This window comes from Macaca mulatta, chromosome 3 (assembly GCF_049350105.2).
Source record: "Macaca mulatta isolate MMU2019108-1 chromosome 3, T2T-MMU8v2.0, whole genome shotgun sequence".
NCBI lineage: Eukaryota > Metazoa > Chordata > Mammalia > Primates > Cercopithecidae > Macaca > Macaca mulatta.
The window spans coordinates 92,629,641-92,652,561 of record NC_133408.1 but is presented as its reverse complement, the minus strand read 5'-3'; the positions used below and the strand labels follow the sequence as shown (position 1 = coordinate 92,652,561).

At 36.4% G+C, this 22,921-nt stretch overlaps 1 protein-coding gene across 3 annotated transcripts in view; it reads right to left on the bottom strand.

Annotated features, from left to right (window-relative positions):
- HERPUD2 (HERPUD family member 2) overlaps positions 1-22,921 on the bottom strand; it is a 56,704-nt gene that overhangs the window by 12,724 nt on the left and 21,059 nt on the right. For 2 of the 3 annotated variants that reach the window (XM_077996940.1, XM_015133722.3), the window contains 3 exons: positions 21,854-21,931; positions 19,025-19,138; positions 16,286-16,440 (listed from right to left, as the gene is read on the bottom strand). In XM_077996940.1, coding sequence (XP_077853066.1) covers positions 16,286-16,440; positions 19,025-19,138; positions 21,854-21,931 — 347 coding nt within the window. The remainder of the gene's footprint in view (positions 1-16,285; positions 16,441-19,024; positions 19,139-21,853; positions 21,932-22,921) is intronic. The other variant, XM_077996941.1, reaches the window with a different exon arrangement.

The window sequence follows — 22,921 nt, the reverse complement described above, 5'->3', positions numbered from 1 at the left end:
TCTGTTACAAATACACACTGTTTAAAGATATAATTATAAGGTCTAGGTTTTGTTTTAAACTCCAGCCCAAGGATAAAAAAGGAAACAGAAGAGGAACTAGATGAACAATGGTGGTTTGTTGATTGTTGAAGTTAGGTATTAGGTACACTGGGGTTCATTACAGTATCTTCTGTACTTTCTGAATGTTTAAAAAGTATAATAAAGTCTTTAAAAATAAAAAAGCAGTATATAAAAATACTGACTGTTTAACTTAAATATCCATCAGCAAGGACTGGTTCATTAAAGTATAGTAATCTGTATAATAGAATGCTGTGCAATTAATAAAGAATGAGACAGCTGGGCTACCCTGTGGTCACAGCTACTCAGGAGGCTGAGGCAGGAGGACTGCTTGAGCCCGGGAGTTCATGGAAGTCTGGGCAACACAGTGAGACCCCATCTCTAACAAAATTAAAATAAAAACTAAAAAATATATATTATATAAACAAAGAATGGTACAGCTCTTGTGTATTAATGTGGTGCAGTTGTTAATATACTTAGTGAAAAAACAAGATATTGGCTAGTGTGTACAGTAAGTCCTCACTTTCATTGTCAGTAGGTTCTGAGAAACTGTGACTTTAAACAAAACGATGTATAACAGGTCCTTGAATAATGTCATTTTGTTATAACATTAATGAAAAAAAAGTTGGTTTTGCTAATATTGTTTCACTTAAAGTTGCAGTTTCCAAGACCCTATCATGATGTTAAGTGAGGACTTCTTATATAGAAAGTATGCTATTATGTGTTAAAATAAACACACGTACACATGCACGCACATACACATATACTTGTGTAAGCACATTTTATCTCTAGAATAATACAGGGGAAACAGCTAATAATGGTTGCCTCTAAGGAGGGCAAGTGGTATAAGACATAGAAATGAAACTCTTACATACTTTTGTTTCGTTTTGTTTTGAAGATGGTACTACTCATCACATATATTACCTCTTAGAAAATAATTTTAAAAATAAATTACCTACTATTTAAAAAATAATCTACTGTCTCTCTGACCAGTCTCTGTGTTCCTAAGAACAGGGAATGGGCTTTATACATTATTACTATATCTCTAGCATCTACCACAATAAATATGTATTGAACAACTTCATATGAGCATTACGAAAATATTGAAAATAAAATACTGATTATAAGCAACTATTTAATCTAGTAATTTGTAAATTCAACTTAATTATTCAACATTAAATGAAAACATGTAAGGTTACCAACACAGTAAAAATTTCAACTATATTAAATAAAAACATTTACAAAGTAAAGGATACTGAGCTGGGCATAGTGGTTCAAGCCTATAATCCTAGCTACTTGGGAGGCTGAGATGGGAGGACTGCTTGAAGCCAGGAGTTTGAGACCAGCCTAAGCAACATAACAAGACCCTATCTCTAAAAAAAAAAAATTCAATTAGCTGGGCATGGTGGCACATGTCTGTAGTCCCAGCTACTCAGGAAGCTGACGCGGGAGGATCACTTGAGCCCAGAAGCTCAAGGCTGCAGTGAGCTATGATGGCACCACCACACTCCAGCCTAGGTGACAGAGCGAAACCCCATCTATTTAAGAAAAGAAAAAGAAAGAAACAAAGAAAGGATACTGGAAGAAAACACAAAATGTTAAATTAATTGTCTTCTTTTTTTGGCAAAAAGCAAAATAAAATAGCAGAAACATGGGGAAAATAACTATTTGGAATGTGTAATATGCCTGTCCCCATAGAAAATGTCATATTCTTTATGCAAGGAAAAGTAAGATGATAACCTGGTTTCTCCCTCTGCCCCTAGGAAAGTCACAGTGAGGAAATAGCTGAAATAAACAAGCTGGAGGAAATCACGCTGGTGCCAGAAGTTCTGACAGCTTTTTTTTTTTCTTTTCAGATAGGCTATACTAGTTAGCACTGTAGGATAATAACTAAACACAAAAAAAGGAGCAAGGCAAATTCACTGAAACCCATAAAACTGGTGGAGTACTATAGAAATTATAAAGAATAAACAAGAAGTAGAAAGACTGTTATTCGCAATTATATACTCGAAAGCTATACCAAAAGACACTCTTTGTAGGTTTTAAAAAGTTAAAATTACAGAGGAGAGGAGATTAAAGGAACTGGAAACTTCAGGAACAAACTTTCATAGGAAACTCGTCAAATTATCCTTGCTTCCCCCACCACTCCATACAAGCGACCAAGCAGCAACCTCATGGAATCCCACTGTGTTCCCAGAAGCCTCCTTTTCAAGACTCTGCACTTGCTTTGTTCTCCCTATTAACACCCTTAAAGACAGCTCAAACGTTATCACCTCTGAAGCCCTTCCAACTCCTCCAAGCAGAGATAGTCCCTCCCTCCTCCAGGCTCCCCCAGCATTTTTTTCAAGGCCATGACAGCCCATCAGCAGATGGTAATTCATTTGCCTATCTGACCTACTTCCAGTGAGAAAGTACAGAATTCATTTTCCTCTCCTGAGTGCCTAGCACAAAGCAGATTCTAAAGTAAATATTTACTGAATGAAGTCACAGGGTCTTCATGCAAATAGATTTGCTCACACAGTCACTAATACTTAAAATCTGACTGGTAGATCTGACAAGAAAAAAGTTTTGAATTGTGGTTGGAGGTGGGACACCACCATTACGAATAAAGTTAAAATACAAATGATAACCTAGGAAAAAATAGTGAAACAAATGATAGACAAAATTGTCACTTCGGCAATGCTGTTAAGAATATAGGCCTCCAAGTTAAAAATGGATTTGAATTCTAGTTCTGCTACTGTGAACTTAGGCAAGCTGCATAACCTTTAAGTCTCATTCTCCTCATCCATAAGCAGCAGATAACAGTGCTGAGACCAGAGTTTGTATAAAATATGGTGAAGTAAGGCACATATAGGTGCTTAATACAATGCCTAACTTCTGCTAATGCTCAATAAGTATTAGTTATTAATATCCTTTTGGATAAAGTGTGGTAAATGAATTTTTAAAGATACCACCACACCAACAAATAAGAAACTCACAAAACATAAAGAATGCCTCTTTATCATGTCTCAAATTAAAACATGGACATTCCAACTTATCACTTTAGCAAGTACGTATCTGTACAAGTAAAGATACTCAGGATCTTTAACATTACTGAGAAAGTAAACTAGTACAACTTTACTGCAATTTTGCAAAAGTCTTTAAGGGCCTCAAAAAGTCTTAAGAACACTTTGAACACTTAAGAAGACTTAAAGGTTATGCAGCTTGCCTAAGTTCACAGTAGCAGAACACTCAGGAATTCCCCTTCTCACAATTTATCCTAAAATAATAACTGCTAATATGTAAGCACACATATTTAAGAATGCTGATTATGGTAATATTTCGTGGGAAAAAAGACTGACCCAAATGTTTATGGTAAAAGATTGCCCCAATTCTTCAGTCTTCTATAACAGGATTATACATGCATACTATCTGCCACACAGTGGCAAAACTGGTTTACGCTGGCTCATCTAGCTCATAACAGCACACCGCTGAGCCATGATGGGAGTATTTACACCATAGAAATCAGCAAATGCTACAAATCTAGTGCTTTATTTCCCTCACCCCCCAAAGCCAGCTGGTAAGCATTTACCAGCACAGCACCGGATGTAATTTTGCAATACTTCCCCCTCTAAACGCAGCTGAGCTGTTGAGAGTGGTCACGTGATTGCTTTGGCCAATGTAGTATTAGTAAATGTGACAGGCAGAAGACTTCAAATGTGCTCAGACATTAGCTTGCCCTCTTGTTTTCCTGTCATTTGCCATGAGAAGAATGTGTGCTAGGAAATGACTGATCTACAGAGAATGAGAAACTTGAAACAGATCTGAACTCAATCTACAACCCAAGGAAGAGCTGTACCAGTGACTAAAAGATCTGTGAGCAAGAAAAATAAAATGTATTGTAAGCCACTGAGATTCTGAGGTTATCATGCAGCAAAACTAATACATTCTCCATCAATATATGTGTGAACAAATTAGTAAATCTACATAAAGAAAAATCATACAGACTTTAAATGTTGTAGATTTACGGCCAGGTGCAGTGGCTCATGCCTGTAATCCCAGCACTTTGGGAGGCCGAGATGGGCAGATCACGAGGTCAGGAGATCAAGACCATCCTGGCTAACACGGTGAAACCCCATCTCTACTAAAAACACAAAAAATTAATCGGGCGTGGTGGCGGGTGCCTGTAGTCCCAGCTACTCAGGAGGCTGAGGCAGGAGAATGGCATGAACCCGGGAGGCGGAGCTTGCAGTGAGCTGAGATCTTGTCACTGCACTCCAGCCTGGGTGACAGAGCGAGACTCCATCCCAGAAAAAAAAAAAAAAAAAAAAGTTGTGGATTTATATTTGACCTGGAAATATGTCCAAGCTATATTACTTTTTTTTTAAGTTTACAAAACAAAATAAACAGTATGATGTTTCTATTTTAAAAGTATACGTAGAAAAGTGTTTAGAAGGATAGTTACTAAAATGTTAGTAATGGTTGTCAACAAAAAGTGTCAAATGGTGTGAAATATTTGAAGAGATTTATTCTGAGCCAAATAGGAGTGACTGATGGTCTGTGACATAGCCCTCAGGAGATCCTGAGAACACGTGCCCAAGGTGGTCAGGGGATACCCTAGTTTTATACATTTTAGGGTGACATGACACATCAAATACATGTGAAATATACATTGGTTTGGTCCAGAAAGGCAGGATAACTCAAAGCAGGGGCTTCTAGGTTATAGGTAGATTTTTTAAAAATATTATTGGCAATTGGGTGAAAAAATTATTATCAATAGAAAGGAATGTCTGAGTTATGATAAGGGGTTGTAGAGACCAAAGTTTTATCATATAGATGAAGCTCCAGGTAGCAGTCTTCAGAGAGAATCGATTGTAAATGTTTCTTATTAGACTTAAGGTCTGTGTTGATGTTAAATGTTGGTCAGCTTTTCCTGAATTCCAAAAAGGAAGAGGGTATAATGAGGGATGTCCAACCCTCCCTTCCCATCATGGCCTGAACCAGTTTTTCAGGTTCACTCTGGAGTGCCTGGGCTAAGAGGAGAGATCCACTCAGATGGCTGGGGGACTTGAGAATTTTATTTTGGGTCTATACGGTTATTTCTGAGTGTTAGGCTGTAAGAAATTTTTACTTTTAAAATTTCAGACAATAGGGATTCTAAGAGGGGCTTCAAGATGGCTAACTAGAGGCATCTGATACTCACTTCCTCCACAAAAAAGAACAAAAATACTGAGTAGATAATTACACTTCCAGTAGATCACCAGAAAGCTGGAATTCAATAGAGAAGTGACAGGAAACACCTAAGGCAAGGAAGGAGAGAGAAGCAAGGCAGCCTGCTGCACTGGATGGGCTGGGAGGCTGGAAAGGCTCCCCAGGGCAGGGAAAGGTTAAGTGGGGACCCCCAGCAGTCTACATTCCCACTGCAGACTCCTGTAATCCTAGCCACAAGAGAGACCCTTAACACACACGGCCCCGAGACTAACAGGAGACCACGCAAAGGCGCTGCTCAAGAGGAGTTCACAATGGGTCCCACACACCTCCTAAGTCCTAAATAGCTACAGCAAGGTATCATTTTCAGAGTCCAACCCCCATCGGGCTGCATCCTGCCCTGGGGCCCAAGAACCCCTGAATCTCACATCCCTGGAGCCTCACTGAGATCCCCTGTGCACTCCCAGGTGGTGCTGCTAACTGATGTATCTTCGGCCAAAGTGCAAGACATTGTCAGCAACCCCATACCCGTGAATGGTGCTACTGAGCATTTACATGTACCCTGAGGACAGGCTACAAGCTTGCAGCTGCCATCTGAGACCAAAGTGTACCCCCCACCAATTTATGACTGTTGTCACTGAAAGCAAGCCAGCCCTCCCAGTAACAGGCTACAGTACATCTCCTGAGCACTGTGCTGGAAGTCTGGGGATCATGCCATCCTCGCCTACCAGAACCAGCAGCTGCACAAACCAACAGGGGGCCTGAAGTCAAGCCAGCTTGGCCCAGTTCCACCCACCTCCAGTGACTAAGCGTGCCATCCAGGGGCCTGTGGATTACCCCATCCGCAACTGTTGGCACCTGAGTACTCCTCCCAGAGGCCTGAGGACCCAACCTGTCACTATTACCACAGCAGACACCCATGTGCATGCACTATCTGTGGGCTTGGGAACTGGCCCATCCAACCCATTGCAATCATCACCAACACTACTATAGACCGCTTGGGAGCCAGAGGTTTGTCCCACCACTACTACTGCCATAATCCATGGCATATCCACTGCCTAGGGGCCTGACGACATGCCAAACTGCCCAGCTCACCACTGTCACTGATGGCATCCAAACAAACTGGCTGGAGGCCCCCCAAGAATTGGCCCACCTGGACCATCTCACACTGGTGTCAGCGTATGCCACACTGGGGCCTAAGGACAGGCATACTCAGCCTACCACTGCCATCGCTAGGACCTAAAGATTGGCCCACCTGACACCCCTGTCCCCAGCAAAACTTCACCACAGCCTCCACTAAAAACTGCACCCTGAGACACTGAGGAAATCAGACACTACTGACACTGTTCCTGACAAAATTCATACAGAGACTATACTATGGTATATATACAGAATCAAAGCCAAAGTGGCCTACCAAACAACAGCATAGACACATCTTTAGGAAAATGTGCCCCCCCTACAAAAGCAAATTCAAAAAACTGAAGAAGGGACTGTTATACCACATGCACAAATATCAACATAAGGATAGAAGAAACATGAAAAAGCAAGGAGATATGACACTTCCAAAAGAACGTAATTCTCCAGCAATTGATTCCAGTGAAAATAAAATTGTGAAATCCAGAAAATGAATTCAGAATAATGATATTAAAGAAGCACAATACAAGAGAATTCAGATAAACACTTAAAAATCTGAAAAACAATTCAGGATATAAATGAGAAATTTACCAAAGACACTGATATCATTAAAAAGTACCTGAGGAGTGAAAATCACCTGGTGACCACTGAACAGGCCCAGAGATAAAAACTTCTTATCTGAGCAATTTAGAAGGGAGCAAAGACTACCTGGTGACCATTAAACAGGCCATCCAGAGGCAAGACTCCTTATCTGGGGAATTTAGAGGTAATCAAACCTCCCTAGTATCTAAAGTCAGCATCTGATTCCAGGCTTCTTTCAATTTTTATAAGTAACTAAAATTTCTATACATCTCTGGAATGCCATGCTGAAACTAATTTTACAACCCTAAGCTACTGTCTTAAAGTCTATAAATGCTCCTAAGGAAAATCCACCACGGTGCGCTCAGTCCTCTCACTGAGGCACCCCGCTGCACCATTTTGCAGCATCCTTCCTTTCTAATAAAGTTTCCTTTTTCAAACCTGTACTGTTGTCAGTAAATTCTTTTAACCAACCTGTGAGTTGACCACTTCCTGGTGCCAGGGCTCTGACACCTCACCCAACAATCCTCAAATAGATACAATTCAAAAAGGTCTTCTCCACAGCACATTATAGTAAAACTGTCAAAGTCAAAGAGAGAATTCTGAAAATAGCAAGAGAAAAGCATCCAGTCACTTAATGCTTAGAACCCCCAGCAGACTACCAGCAGATTTCTCAGCAGTAACCTTACAGGCCAGGAGAGAATAAGCAGATATATTTGAAGTGAAGAAAGAAAGAGAGAAAAAGAAAGGAAAAAAGGAAAGAAAGGCAGGAAGGAAAGAAAGGAAGGAAAGAAAGAAAAGGAAGCAGAGGGAGGGAGGAAGAGAGGGAAGAGAAGGAGGGAGGGGAAGGGAAAGCAGAGAAGGGAGAAAAGGAAGGAAAAGAAGGAACCTCTCTGCCAAGGATACTATTCCCAGCAAAGTTATCATTCATAAATGAAGGAGAAATAAAGTCTTTCCCAGACAAGTAAAAGCTGAAGGAACCCATCACCACTACGCCGGCCCTCCAAGAAATAATCAAGGGAGCCCTATACCTGGAAGGAAATACATCAAAATATAAAACCCACTGGTAGAGCAAATACACAAATAAAAAAGAGAAACAATTTAAATGTCATCACTACAGAAAACCACCAACTACAATGAAAAACAATATTAGAGAAAGAAAGGAATAAATGCTACACAAAAACCAGAAATCAATTACTAAAATGACAGGAATAAGCCCTGTCATATCAATAATAATTCTGAATATAAATGAATTAAACTTTCCACTTAAAAGATACAGAGGGGCTGAAGAATTTTTTAAAATGATCCAACCATATGCTGCCTACAAGAAATTCATCTCATCTGTAAAGACACAGACTGAAAGTAAGGGATGCAAAAAGATATTCTAAGTGAACAAAAATCAAAAGCAAACAAGAACATCTATCTTTATAACAGATAAAACAGACTTTAATTTAAAAACAGTAACAACAAAGAAGGTCATTATATAATGATAAAGGGATCAATTCAACAAAAAGATGTAACAATTCTAAACATATATGAACCCAACAACAGAGCACTCAGCTCTATCAAGAAAACATGATCAGACCTAAAGGGAGGGACAGAATCCAATACAATAAGTGCTAAGGACATCAACACCTGACTCTCAGCATTACACAGATCATCTAGACAGAAAATTAACAAAGAAACACTGGATTCAAACTGCACTTTAGACCAAATGGGTATAACAGACATTTACAGAACATTTCATCCAACAGGTACAGAATACACTCTTCTCATCAGCCCATGGACCATTCTCTAGAACAGACCGTATGTTAGGCCACAAAACAAGTCTCAACAAATTTTTAAAAATCAAAATCATATCAAGTATCTCTTATGACCACAATGGAATAACACTAGAAATCAGTAACAAGAGAAACTTTGGAAACTGTACGAAATACATTAAAATTAAACAATATGCTCCTAAATGACCATTGGGCCAAGGAAGAAATTAAGGAGGAGATAAAAAATGTTTGTGGTGTGTAGTGGCATGTGCCTGTAATCCCAGCTACTCAGGAAGCTGAGGCAGAAGGATTGTTTCAGCCCAGGAGTTCTGCAGTGAGCTAGGATCACACCACCACACTCCAGCCTGGTCAACAAAGTGAGACCATCTCTAAAACAACAAAAAGTTCTTGAAACAAATGAAAGTCTAAAAACAATATACCAAAACCTATGGAATACGACAAAGAGAGATGTTTATAGTAACAAATGCTCACACCAAAAAAGTAGAAAGATTTCAAATAAACAATCCAACAATACACCTCAAAGAACTAGAAAAGCAAGAACAACCTAACCCAAAATTAGTAGAGGGAAAGAAATAATAAAAATCAGGATAGACTGAAAAAAAATACAAAAGATCAACAAAATAAAAACTTGGTTTTTTTAAAAGATAAAATCAATAAACCACTATCTAGGTAACCAAGAAAACAAAAAGACCCATATAAATAAAGTCAGATACGAAAAATGAAACATTACAATTGATACCACAGAAATACAAAAGAGAAATAATCAAGCTATTATGCACAACTGCACACTAATACACTAGAAAATCTAGAGAAAATGGATAAATTCTTAAGACACACACAGCCTGCCAAGACTGAATCAGGAAGAAACAGAAAAACCTGAACAGACCAATAATGAGTAATGAGATTGAATCAGTAATAATAAAAAGAAAATCTCCCAACAAAGAAAAGCCCAGGATTGGATGGCTTCACTGCCAAATTTGAGCAAAACTATTTTTTTGTTTGTTTGTTTTTTGTTTTAAGACAGAGTCATGCTCTGTTGCCCAGGCTGGAGTGCAGTGGCGCAATCTTGGCTGACTGCAACCTCTACCTCCTGGGTCCAAGTGATTCTCATGCTTCAGCTACCTGAACAGCTGGGATTACAGGCATACACCACCATGCCCAGCTAATTTTTGTGGTTATTATGTATTTATTTATTTATTTATTTGAGACAGAGTCTCATTCTGTTGCCCAGGCTGAAGTGCAGTGACACAATCTCAGCTCACTGCAATCTCCACCTCCTGGGTTCAAACGATTCTCCTGCCTCAGCCTCCCGAGTAGCTGGGATTATAGGCATGCACCATGACGCCCAGCTAATTTTTGCATTAGTAGAGACAGGGTTTCACAATGTTGGCAAGGCTGGTCTCAAAACTTCTGGCCTCAAGCGATCCACCCACCTCAGCCTCCCAATGTGCTGAGATTACAGGCATAAGCCACTGTGCCCAGCCTTGACCAATCTTATAAAGAAGAACACCAATTCTCCTCAAACCATTCCATAACACTGAAGAGGAGGGAATTCTACAAGGCATTACCCTGATACCAAAACCAGAGAAGAACACAACAAAAACAACAAAAAACTACAGGTCAGCCATGAACACAGACACAAAAATTCTCAACAAAATACAGCAAACCAAATCCAACAGCACATCAAAAAGGGAATACATCATAATCAAATGGGATTTACCCCAGGGATGCAAGAATGATTCAATATATGCAAATCAACAAACATGATACATCACATTAACAGAATGAAGGACTAAAACCATATGATCATCTCAACATCCCTTCATAATAAAAGCTCTCAACAAACCTAGGCATAGACAGAACATCTCAACATAAAAAAGGCCATATATAACAAACCCACAGCTAACATCATACTGAATAAGTAAATCTGAAAGCCTTTTCTCTAAGAGCTGGAAAAAGACAAAGATCCCCACTTTCACCAGTCTTTTTCAACACAGTACTGGGAGTCCTAGCCAGAGCCATCAGGCCAGAGAAAGTAAGAAAACGCAGCCCAATTGGAAAAGAGGAAGTCAAACCATCCCTCTTTGTAGATAAAGACTCCACCAATAAACTCTTAGATTTGTAAAGTTACAGGACACAAAATCAAAATACAAAAATCAGTAACATTTCTACACACCAAAAACAAACTAGTTAAGAAAGAAATCGAGCCGGGTGTGGTGGTTCACGCCTGTAAATCCTGGCACTTTGGGAGGCCAAGGCAGGCAGACCACCTGAAGTCAGGAGATCGAGACCAGCCTGGTCATAATGGTGAAACTCCATCTCTACTAAAAATACAAAAAATTAGCCCAGCACGATGGCAGACACCTGTAATCCCACTTACTTGGGAGGCTGAGGCAGAAGAATTGCTTGAACCAGAGAGAGAGAGGTTGCAGTGAGCTGAGATTGTGCCACTGCACTCCAGACTGGGCAACAAGAGCAAAACTTCATCTCGAAAAAATAAAAATAAAAAAAGAAAGAAAGAAAAAAAATCGAAAAGACAATCCCACTTACAATAGCTACAAAAAAAAAATAATAATAATAATAAAATACTTAGGAATAAATTTAACCAAGTAGATTAAAGACATCTATAAGGAAAACTATAAAACACTAATGAAAGAAATTGAAGAGGATATAAGCAAATGGAAAGACACCCTATGCTCATGAATCAGAAGAGCTCCTATCACTAAAATTACCATATTGCTCAAAGCAATCTATAAATTCAATGAAAATACCAATGTCATTTTTCACAGAATTAGAAAAAAAATCCTAAAATTCATAAAGAACAAAAAAGGAGCCTGAACAGTGAAAGTAATCCTGAACAAAAGAACAAAGCTGGAGGCACCACACTATTCGGCTTGAAAATATATTACAAGGCTATAGTAACCAAAATAGCATGGTATTGGTATAAAAATAGACACAGAAGACCAAAGGAACATAACAGAGAAGCCAGAAATAAATCCATGTAGTTCCTTTTTTCTTTTTTCTAAATGTTTCTCAAAAAGCCAACCAATTTTCAACAAAGGTGTCAAGAACATACAGTGGGGAAAGAACACCCTCCCTTTGATAAATGGTGCTGGAAAAATTGGCTAGCCATATGCGAAAGAATAAAACTGAACTCCTTTCTCTCACCATATAAAAAATTCAACTCAAGACAGGTTAAAGACTTAAACTTAAGACCTGAAATATGAAACTACTGAAAGAAAACAGGGGAAACACTTCAGGATATAGGTCTCATCAAAGATTTTATGGCTAAGACATCTAGAACACAGATGACAGAAACAAAACTAGACAAATGAAACTATATTAAACTAAAAAGCATAAAAGCATAGCAAAGGAAGCAATCAACAGAGTGAAGAGGCAACTGCTGAATGGGTGAAAATACCTGCAAACTATTCAGCTGACAAGGAACTAATATGTAGAATATATAAAGAACTCATACAACTTTTCTTACAGTTAATAAAACAAATAATCCCATTAAAAAGTAGGCAAAGGACATGAATAGCTATTTCTCAAGGAAGACATACAATGGTCAACAGGTATCTGAAAAAAAATGCTCAACATGACTCAGTAGGGAAACGCAAATCAAAACCACAATGAAATTTAATTTTACCCCTGTTAGAATGGCTATTATTAAAAAGACAAAAAACAATAGATGCTGGCTAGGATGGGGAGAAAAAGGACCTCATACACTGTTGGTGGGAATGTAAATTAGTACAGCCACTATGGAAAAACAGTATGGAGATTTATCAAAAAACTAAACACAGTTTGGGTGTGGTAGCTCATACCTGTAATTCCAGTACTTTGGGAGGCCGAAGTGGGAGAACTGCTTGAGCCCAGGAGTATGATCATACTGCTGCACTACAGCCTGGGCAACAGAGCAAGACTTTCTCTCAAAAAAAAAAAAAAAAAAAAAAAATACTACACATAAAACTGCCATATGATCCAGCAATCCCACTACTGGCTGGCTATTTATCCAAAGGAAAAGTATGTCAAAGATACCTGCACTCCCATGTTTACTACAGCACTGTTTAGAATAGCAAAGATGGAATCAATCTAAGTGTTCGTTAATGGGCAAATGGATAAATAAAATGTGCTACATATACACAATAGAATACTATTTCACCATAAAAGAGAATGAAATCCTGTCATTTGCAGCAACACAAATGGCACTGGAGGTCATTATGTTATGTGAAATAACCTAGGCCAGAAAAACAAATATTTCATATTCTCACTCATATATGGAAGCTAAATAAATTCATCTCATGGAGGTAGAGAGTAGACTGATAGACACAAGGGGCTAGGAAGGGTGCTGGGAGTGGTGGGGGTGAGGTGATGAAGGGAAGATGAGAAGTTGGTTAATGGGTATAAATATAGCAGAGTAGGCTGACTACAGTTAGCAACAATGTTGTAAATTTCAAAACAGCTAGAAGGGCAGATTTGAAATGTTACCAACACACAGAAATGATAAATACTCCAGATGATGGATACCATAAATGCCCTGACTTAATCATTACACATTCTATGCATGTGTAATGATCATCACATGAACTCCATAAATATGTGCGAATAACAATTTTAAAAATAAATTCTAACAAAACAGACAATATAGATGGGTACAATAAGTAACTTTTCAGATTTGTTATAAAACAAGGCTGTTAATATTTCAGCAGGAAAAACTGAATGTACAAAACTGGGTGTTTTATAAACCAGCCAGTAATTGTTAGAGTAAATAAACAGCACAACAGACTGAGTCTAAAAACCGTCAAGACTTATAAATGGAACTTTGTAAATGAACAGACAGTGTGGTAGGTGATGTATTGCTTTGTCCTTCTCATGTTTTCTCAAGAGCTAGGTAGGCAAACAATCAACTACATCAGGATTTCCCAAAGTGAGGTTCCCAGGATATTGTTAGATTGGCAGACTTCTGAACGCCATCTCAAAACTAGTGATTCAAAACCTCAGGAAGCAGGGACCAGAAATGAGCAATTTTCAGTTTTAATACACTCACTAAATATTGAGAATACCAACCTACATGGTGGTAAACAACACATGCAGACTAGCTAAATATAAGCTATACTGAAGTTTGAAAATAAAGAGCAGAGCTTTTTTATTTTGATAGCGAATTCTTCAAGGTCACTCAATTACTGCTCTTGCACATTTTAAGGCTAAGACTATGTTAAATAAAATTTACTTAAAGACAAGTATAAAGTCTTCATTAGTACAAAATGACAACTATGAGAATAAGTTAAATCATGTTCATTGTTGAACTGAATAACCTAATTACTGAACTGTCACATCAATTGCTTCATAAATCACAAAATACTCTCTCCAAATATAAAGCCTTATTTTCTGGCACCTAACACAAGCATTCATTCGACTGTTTTAGTGTACCATACACAGATATGCTTATAAATTTGTCTGCTGAATGTATAACATTCACTTATGAGGATGAAAGAATTTATAAGTAATTGCTAATACATCACTACGTGCCAGTTACTGTTTTAATCACTTTATATACACTAACTCTTTTAAACCACATAGAAATCCTGTAAGAGTTCCATTATCCCTCAAATAATGAGAAAACTGAAGCACAGTAGAGAAGAGACTTGTCCAAACTAGTCACTAAATTCAGACCCAGATTCACAAGATTCAAACCCAGACAGGCTGGCTTGAGAATCTGTACAATCATTAAGCGATACTGCCTTCATTATTTAAAATAAAATATTATTCATCTAGTAATAGATTCCCTAAGTGAACCTCAAATATCTTTGTTGTTCAGTACTTTAACATTCACTTTTGGCAAAATAAACACTATTTCAGATTTTTCTAATCTGCTTAATATATTTCGAAGAGCTGAATGCTTTTGTCTTTTATGTTTATTAATTTTCTCAATAGCCTAGTTTAGAGAAATTATTAATCTTTTACCAATGTATCTATGGTCTTATTCTGAAGACCTGTAATCTTATAAGCTTGATTTGTTTATTACAAAATATATTCACTACAAGTATGAGAAAGAGTTAAAAATTTTATCCAGAGATAACCACTATTAACGTGGCACTATATACTCTTCCAGGCTTATTTATAATCCCACCTTCCACCACTACCACCAAATAAAGTAAGTAAAATCACTCTATAAAAACTGAGAGGAACTTACTCTGTAAAAAAGAAAGGAAATGAATTACTGTCATAAGATAGGAAGTATTTTAAGCTACTGTTCCATAATATAAACCCTGAGAACACTGCTTTTTACAAATAAATCTTGGTTTATATTAATAGTAATTACTTTCTGAAAACAAAAATAGTTTCACAGGTACTTTATGAAAGTCTACAACCAGCCTCATCTAAACACTTATTTTGAAAGAAAAGGCTTCACATTCAAGAAATCTTAGACAAATTAGTTCTCTTCTATTTGCTATATATTCAGCTTTGTTTTTCTATATTAATAACTGAATTAAGTTAAAAGTTCTAACTAAAAAGTACCTGAGTGTTTATGCTATCCTGTTTATTAGCACAGCAGTCAATAGCTACTCCTTGGCTACATCACCTACATTACAATTCTGAGGTCCTAGCCATATTCTCATTTCCTGCTCCATCATCATGGATCCAGACCAGTGACACACACTGCAGCCCCGTGGATTGATATGCAACACAGAAATTATCACTACCTGTTACTCAAGCTTCCTTTAGCTCAAAAATGACAAACAATAATACCCCAGTAAAACAGTCTGCTTTCGACACAACCCTGGTCCAAACCATGTTCTCCAAGATCCTACTCTCTGATCTGCTTTACCTGTGGCTGCATTTCCTCTAGAAGTGCCTAACCCAAAGGGCCTGCTGTAATTGCTAAATATAGGGTGACTGTGGCAAGCTTCTTAAGAAAACTGCTTTATAAAACTATCAATACAACAAAGATCCTGGAAAACATGCAGCGGTTAGCATATCCCTGTAATACATCATGGTTTTACTCTAGCACAGCTGTTACCAAGTTGATCAGAAACACTTGTGGAACTTTTAAAAACTTTTAAAAACAGATTGCTGGGATCTGTACTCTTCCAAATATACCTTCACTCAACCACATTCCCCTGAAGACTAAATTGAGTAGATCTATAATGAGACCGAGTAAAAAAAAAAATTAGTTACATAGATCCTTGCTATTCAAAGTGTGGTCTAAACATCAGAAGCATCAGCATCATCTGGGAGCTTGTCAGAAATGCAGATTCTCAGGCCCCATCATACCTATTGAATATAAACCTGAAGCTCAGCAAGGTCTCCCAGTGATTAGGACAAACATTCAAGATTGAAAGCGCTGCCCTACATGATTCTGATGTGCAGTCAGGTTTCAAAAGCAGTGCTCTTCTTAACCCTCTAGTTCTCAAAATATAAAATCAAGTATATGAATAAATTTAAAATGTACTTTAATTGCTGCAAAGAGGCTATGGTAAAAATCAAAAGGAATTCATTTTTAGGGGGCCCCAATCACTTTCCACAGCTACCACAATTTCACTTACCCTTGCATTACATATGGAAACTGGTGACTCTGTGTTTGGTCAGTTTGTGCTTGTGGAAGGGTACGCTGCCTCAATCCTTCCGAGGAAGAACCCGCAGCTAAAGACAACATTTCTTGACTAGATGATGGAGTTGTTGATCCTGAATGATCTGAACTCTACAAACAAAAATGTGTAATCTTTAAAAGGAGATTTAGTTCTTTTACAATCATAAAATTACAGGCACATTACTAAAAATGCATTCATGAAATCCCTCCACAAAACAACGAAATTTCAGAAATTTACTGTTTTAAATCTTGTGTCCAGTCAAAACTTATCAAAACTGCTTAATTAAATTAAAATATTCCATTTTTTTCAACTAGAAATGGCTGAGGAGCAGAATAATACACAAAATCAGCATATTAAATTCTGAAGATTAAGTTAATGCATTAAAAAGCTCTTTTCACATGATTAAATTAATGCAAAGCTCCTTTCATGATGCCTAACACATATAAAGTGTTCAATAAATGGTACTAATTACTGAGTCATTTAAATAGTTACTATGTGCCAAGTACTGTACAACATCCTATTGGTAACACATTGGTTTAAAGTAATGAGAAACAGGCTAGAAATCAAAAGATCTAAAATCTAGTGTTATCTCTGACATTAACAAGAAGTATAACCTTAAAGGTTCACTTAACCTCTCAGAGTCTCCACTTTCCTACAGAAAATGAGATTGGACTAAATTTTCAAGATTCCTTTCAGTTCTAAAATTCTATCAGTTTATAGAAATCACCAACAAATATTACTTTTTTACAAAATGAACTATGAGGATCAAAATGTTAATCGGGATTTTTTTATTCTCATGCTCAAATTTTTTTATTCTCGTGCTCATGGATTCAGTAACCATAAACAATATAACTCCCTGAAGACCATCCCAATTTGTTTAAAAATAGTTTGTCAAGTGTTTCATGTACATTTAAAACACAATTACATTTTACATAAATTACAGTTCTTCCACTTTAAAAAGCTAGGTACAGTATTACTTTAACATCCTTCCTTTAACAAGTTTATTAAGTTGTATTTTACCCGTACTGCCTTCCTATTGACAGGATGTCTTTTTGCATGACTCCCATGCTAAGTCCTGCCATGTGAAAGGTCCAAAGCAGTCTTTTGCAAAACAGCCCACACCAGTCTTTTGCAAGACTAACAAAAACTTACTTTAAAATGTTACTTCACACACATTAGATATCAAATATCTTACTAAGGAGTCTGGATTCTTAGGAACATAAACTGGGAAAGGCTGCTTTTTCGGTAAGATTTCTCATTAAATGGGCCATCATAATATGGTGTTCATTAATACAATTATTAGAAGAAAAGCCTAGTCATTTGGCAGCACAACCTAATTTCTCTAGAACTAATGATTTCTGACCTTATTAGGTAATTATTTTATGATTAGATCTTTAAAACATTTTCAAGTCCCTTGAAATTTCTGAACCATGAAAAATTAAGGTGAATTCAACTTAACATTCCTTTGATACTTTTCAGGCTTTCATAACACTCTGAAAAAAACAAATATACACACTAAAGATACAAAATCATGGCTGAGCAACCCACTGGACAAGTCAAAGTCAGAGGGTTGTTTCTGAACAAAAATTGGAGCAATGCAACTGCGTCCGACAGCTACAAAAAAAAAACTCTATGCCAATGCCAATGTCTGTGCCTTTCCATGCCAAGGCAGGAAACATATAAAGACCCTTGGGTGTTTTGACAAGGCATATTATATTTAGTTTAATGTAAGCTAAATTCCCATGGCTGGTACTAGGAAATACTTACCATTAAGAGAATACTAATTAAATACAGCAACTGGAGAAGCTAGTTTCTTAAAGCAGCAGTTAACTAGTATCTATTGAGAGAGCTTTCAACTAGTTCCCACCCCTGTCATTTGTGCTCTCTTTCGAGCTTTGGCTGGATTCTTGACAAGGAAAGCATACTTAGCAGTATACAAGTTCCCTGCCTGCTCAAGAAGTTGAAAGCAAGCTTCCACTCATCCAGTCCTCTTACCTGCAAAGGTGTCATAGAAAGCCTTTATGGGAAATCAAAAATAACATAAGAGGACTGGAGACAATGTCTTTGAAATTTATAGAAAATGTCTAAATTGAGAAAGTCAACTATTACAAAACATTTCCAAAACAATTTCAGGCAGATGGAAAAATAAGGATGGAGGAATGAATACCCAAGTCTGAAAAAAATTAGCACATTAAGTATTACCTCCCCAAGCAGGTGGAAGGTACACCCAAATCCAGTCATTTTTAAAAAACAAAATCCTTGACCAAGTCATCTACTTCAAGAAGATTTAGGGTACTTAAATTTTAAACAATTTAATCTACCTTGAATCAAATATACTATTTTAAATACCTGGCATATTCTGAAACATCATTGGCCTAAGAATTTATATTATATAACCATAACATAATTCCGTTTTCTAAGTATTCCAATAATTAAACCTTTGAAGATGAAACCTATTACTGACCTGCCATACAGCAAATTATAACTCATGGTGAATAGACTTCAAGGGATAACACTGCATATTAGACCTTTCAAAATCGTAAACTTTACAAAATGTCTAACTTTAGTTCAAAACGCAATCTCAAAATCCACAAGCTCCAATTGTTGTTTTTCATTTAGTTTTTAGAGGCAAAAAATAAGAAGAAGATGAAGAAGAAGAAAAGTTCAATGTTTACTCCTCCCAAAACAACTCACAGAATTGCTGCTGGATGCCAATGCTTCACGACTTTCTCTATTGGTGCTGGATTTTGGAGAACTGGGAGGAGTCCGAGAAGTACATACTAGATGAACCATATGATACTCATCTTGCTAAAATTAAAGAAGATTACATTTAAAGGGTAGTACTACAAAATGTACAGTTCAAAAAGTCAGTAGCTAAACTGAAATACTTAAAACTTAGATCCCTTTACCGCCTAGCCATTCTATTACTGATAAACTGTTATCATTTGAAGGTAAATCTGTCATTTTATTTGGGATCCTTTTGAATTCAGTATCTTCTCCATACTTGGAAAATGATCTAAATACTCTAATTGCTGTATTAAAAAATTATTTTGCATACAAAGCAGTCTTAAAGCAAACAATGTTGTGAAAGTTGTATCAGCACAATCTATCATTTCAGCATGAAAACATCTAGCACCTTAAACTTTTTACAGTTTATATATTTCCATCACTTGAGGCTTAGCAACCATAAAAGAAACTCAAATAACTTCATCATAATCATGTTTGCCTTAATTTTAGCAAGGTGATTTTCTTACTCTTTTTGGAGTCAAAAACTATTTTCATCTATAACACCTATACGCAGATATAAAGCATACATTTAAACTATATTCTGTAAATATCCCATGTTTTTCCATAAACCTACAAATATGACTGAAGAAAAATGTTACAAATAACGATTACGGTTGGCATTTTAGCTTAGTGAGATCATGAGCATATTTATTTATACTTAGACATAAAGCTAGCAAATAAGATGGGGAAAGGAAAGAAGGAACAAAGGAGGACAGAGAACAATGAGGGATGAGTCAGCAAGTTTTTAAAAAAGAAAAGAACAGAATGACAAAGAAAAAGGAGCAGAAAGAAAGATACCCAAATGATGAGAAAGGGAAACAAAGTTACTAGAAACTAAGAATGTATCACTTGCCTACCACGAACCTATAATTGTGCTTAATTTGGAGGCAAATCCAAGAAAGGGTATAACAGGCCCTTCCTTAAAGAGGCTCATGACATTATTAAGAGAGTAGACTTGTGCACTACAGCACAATTACAGAAACAGAGAACAGTCTTTTTTGCATGAAACTGAGAAGTCCAACCTTAATTACTTTAGGAGTTTGGAGGAAGAAGTTACTAAGGGTTAGAATGCTAAAGAAAGGCTTCAGAGACAGCACGACAGAAGGTATGCCTGGCAAAGGAGGTTGAAGACACTCCTAATTTTCAATGCCCCCCTTAGCTTCTTAATACAGAATATTAACAAGCATACAAGTATAAGATGTTGATTCTTAGAAACATAGTTCCAAAAGGTCATTATTAATCACAATTAATTCACAGAATTTATTTATCTCGGGAATGTTTCCATAAAACATTTTGTGACTAAATAGGTAAAGCTAATGGCAGCATTTAAACTGAAAAAAGTAAAGGGGTACATTGACTTTAACAAAAACAGTTGAAAGAACTATTTAAAATATAAACATATTACTCAACATGTTTTATATAGGGGCACAAGAGTTCTTTGACTGAAGCAGTTTTTATTTTAAGTTGTCTGGCCTGAAACCATTTCTGGCAGCAAAAATGTTTTAAAAAGTCTTCATGTGCAGATTTAAGCTATCCTTGGGGTAAAATAATTAATATATCTGTATTTCAAAGAGCAGATGGCAGAAAGGACTATATTGAAATATATTTTATTTCTGAGTACCAGCATAAAAACAAGAAAAAAAAAAAAAAAAAAAAGGACAGCCAGAACACAGAGGTTTTCAGGGCTATTCTAAATGATACTATACTGGTGGAGTCATTATATATTTGCCAAAACTCATAGAATGTGCAACACAAGAGTGCACCCTAAACATAAACTACAGGCTTTGGGTAATAATGTATGTCTTTAAAAAAAAAAAGAAGAAAGAAAGAAAAAAGACAAAAAACCTGCTGCAAAATCCGCTATTTTTGAGGGAGTGGGTATTGCACCATGTTAGCAATTTGAAACTACATAATTCCAATAACAGCAAGAAGTCACACTGGCAAAGCTAAAATGTCAACTGTCTAAGCAGAAGGAATATACTAATTTTTTTTTAAAGTTTCCCACAGGTGATCATAAACATACAGGAGAAGATACAGATCTTCTAAATTAGATAAGCAATATCTACAACAACAGTTTAAGTCAAAGAGCTAAGGCAAAACATAGAAGAAATTCAATTTTGCTATACTCACCAACAAAAAGCAACATTTCAAATGCTGAAAAGCTCTATAAGTATAAATTCCACAAACGAACATGAGCTAAAAGCTACTACTAAAATAACTAGCCTTCAAGCTGACTTTATTGAAAATATTGAAATATAAAAATGTATTGAAATATATTTTAGCTCTGAGCACCCACAAAGTTTGCTAACTGATGGACCAGTTAACTTCCTCCTGAAATTAAACTCCCAACTCAAGCAATTTGTATAAAAATATCATGCAGCTGGCAAAAAGGAGATTTAGAGGAAAGATTGTTATCAATGAAAATCCGTCACCACTACTGAACATTCTACTTCTGCACTACTGACATCAATAGCATTTTCTTACAAAAAATGACAAATACCTGAACACAAATACATAATCCTACTTTAGATTTAACTATCAGATGAATATACAGAACCGTTACCTAAACTAGCAAGAAACTATCATGTTACTTTCTAATTTATCTTTACTTGTTATGCTACCCAAAGGGATTGATTTTAAGTATCTAAAAACTGAACTGGTTGAATACAATTTCAGAACATATCTCCTCTCACATTCTGAATGTATCTGGTATCAAATAGTGATAGAAAAGCTTACTTTTCTGAGAATGTCTTTCAGCTGCAGATGATCGGGAAGCAGTCTGCCCGAATACACCAATCTCTGATCCTTCGTCAACTAAGAAATGGGACAAAGAAAAGAATTCAACTTTTCTAATTATGCAAATTGAAGGCTGGGAATAACATGCCTAATTATGGGTAAAATAAAACTCCCTTTAGGCACAAGTAAGCAGAAAACTGACACAATTTAAGAACTTTTGTTTTTCCAAATTCTACTTAAGAAAAAACATTTAAGAGTTCAGCAAATGGTAATTTATCTATTGCAGCTATAATAAAGTACAGATAATACTATCCTGGCGGGGTAGGGGGTAGGTAAATTGGAAGTCTGTCTTTTCAACTATAATGCAATGCATATATGACTATCATTAAAAAATCTTCAAGACTATATAAATGAGAAAGGGGTTGGCCTTATATTAATAGTCAACAGTAGGATAAAATTTCGAGGTCACCAGAATCATTTTGCCTTATTTTGTCAATTTTTCATCTAAGATAATATATGACTTATTTTCTTCCTTACTAATATTGTGCAGAACAATTTATTGGTTTTAATTCAAGAGCCATTTAGATTTAGTTATAAATTTACTTACTATTCTAATTATTATTCCTACCACTCTCACAAATACCTTTGTTAAGCTTTTCAAAAACACAAGACTAAAGAAAAATCAACACAAGTGCATGGAGAGTCAGTTGCCATCTCTATATGCAACCAAAATATGAAATTATGTAAAATTAAAGCATCTGTATATACTCCACATAAGGCCTATTTAATAACTGCAAAACAGGTGAATGTTCTTTGCATTTTATCAAAACAAATACTAGCCATATCAGTAATTCTTAAATATGCCAAATCCAAGCCACAACTATAACAATTTTTAAGATTATGTATTCAACATAGCTACTACAAAAGGGTCTTCTTATATTAAAACTAGCCATAATAGAAATTATCATACTAAGATCTGTGGTTCAGGCATCCTTACACACCAAAGGTATAGCTATCCTTCCAAGATACTTAACCATTACACATATTCCAGTTTCTCCTGGAAGCATT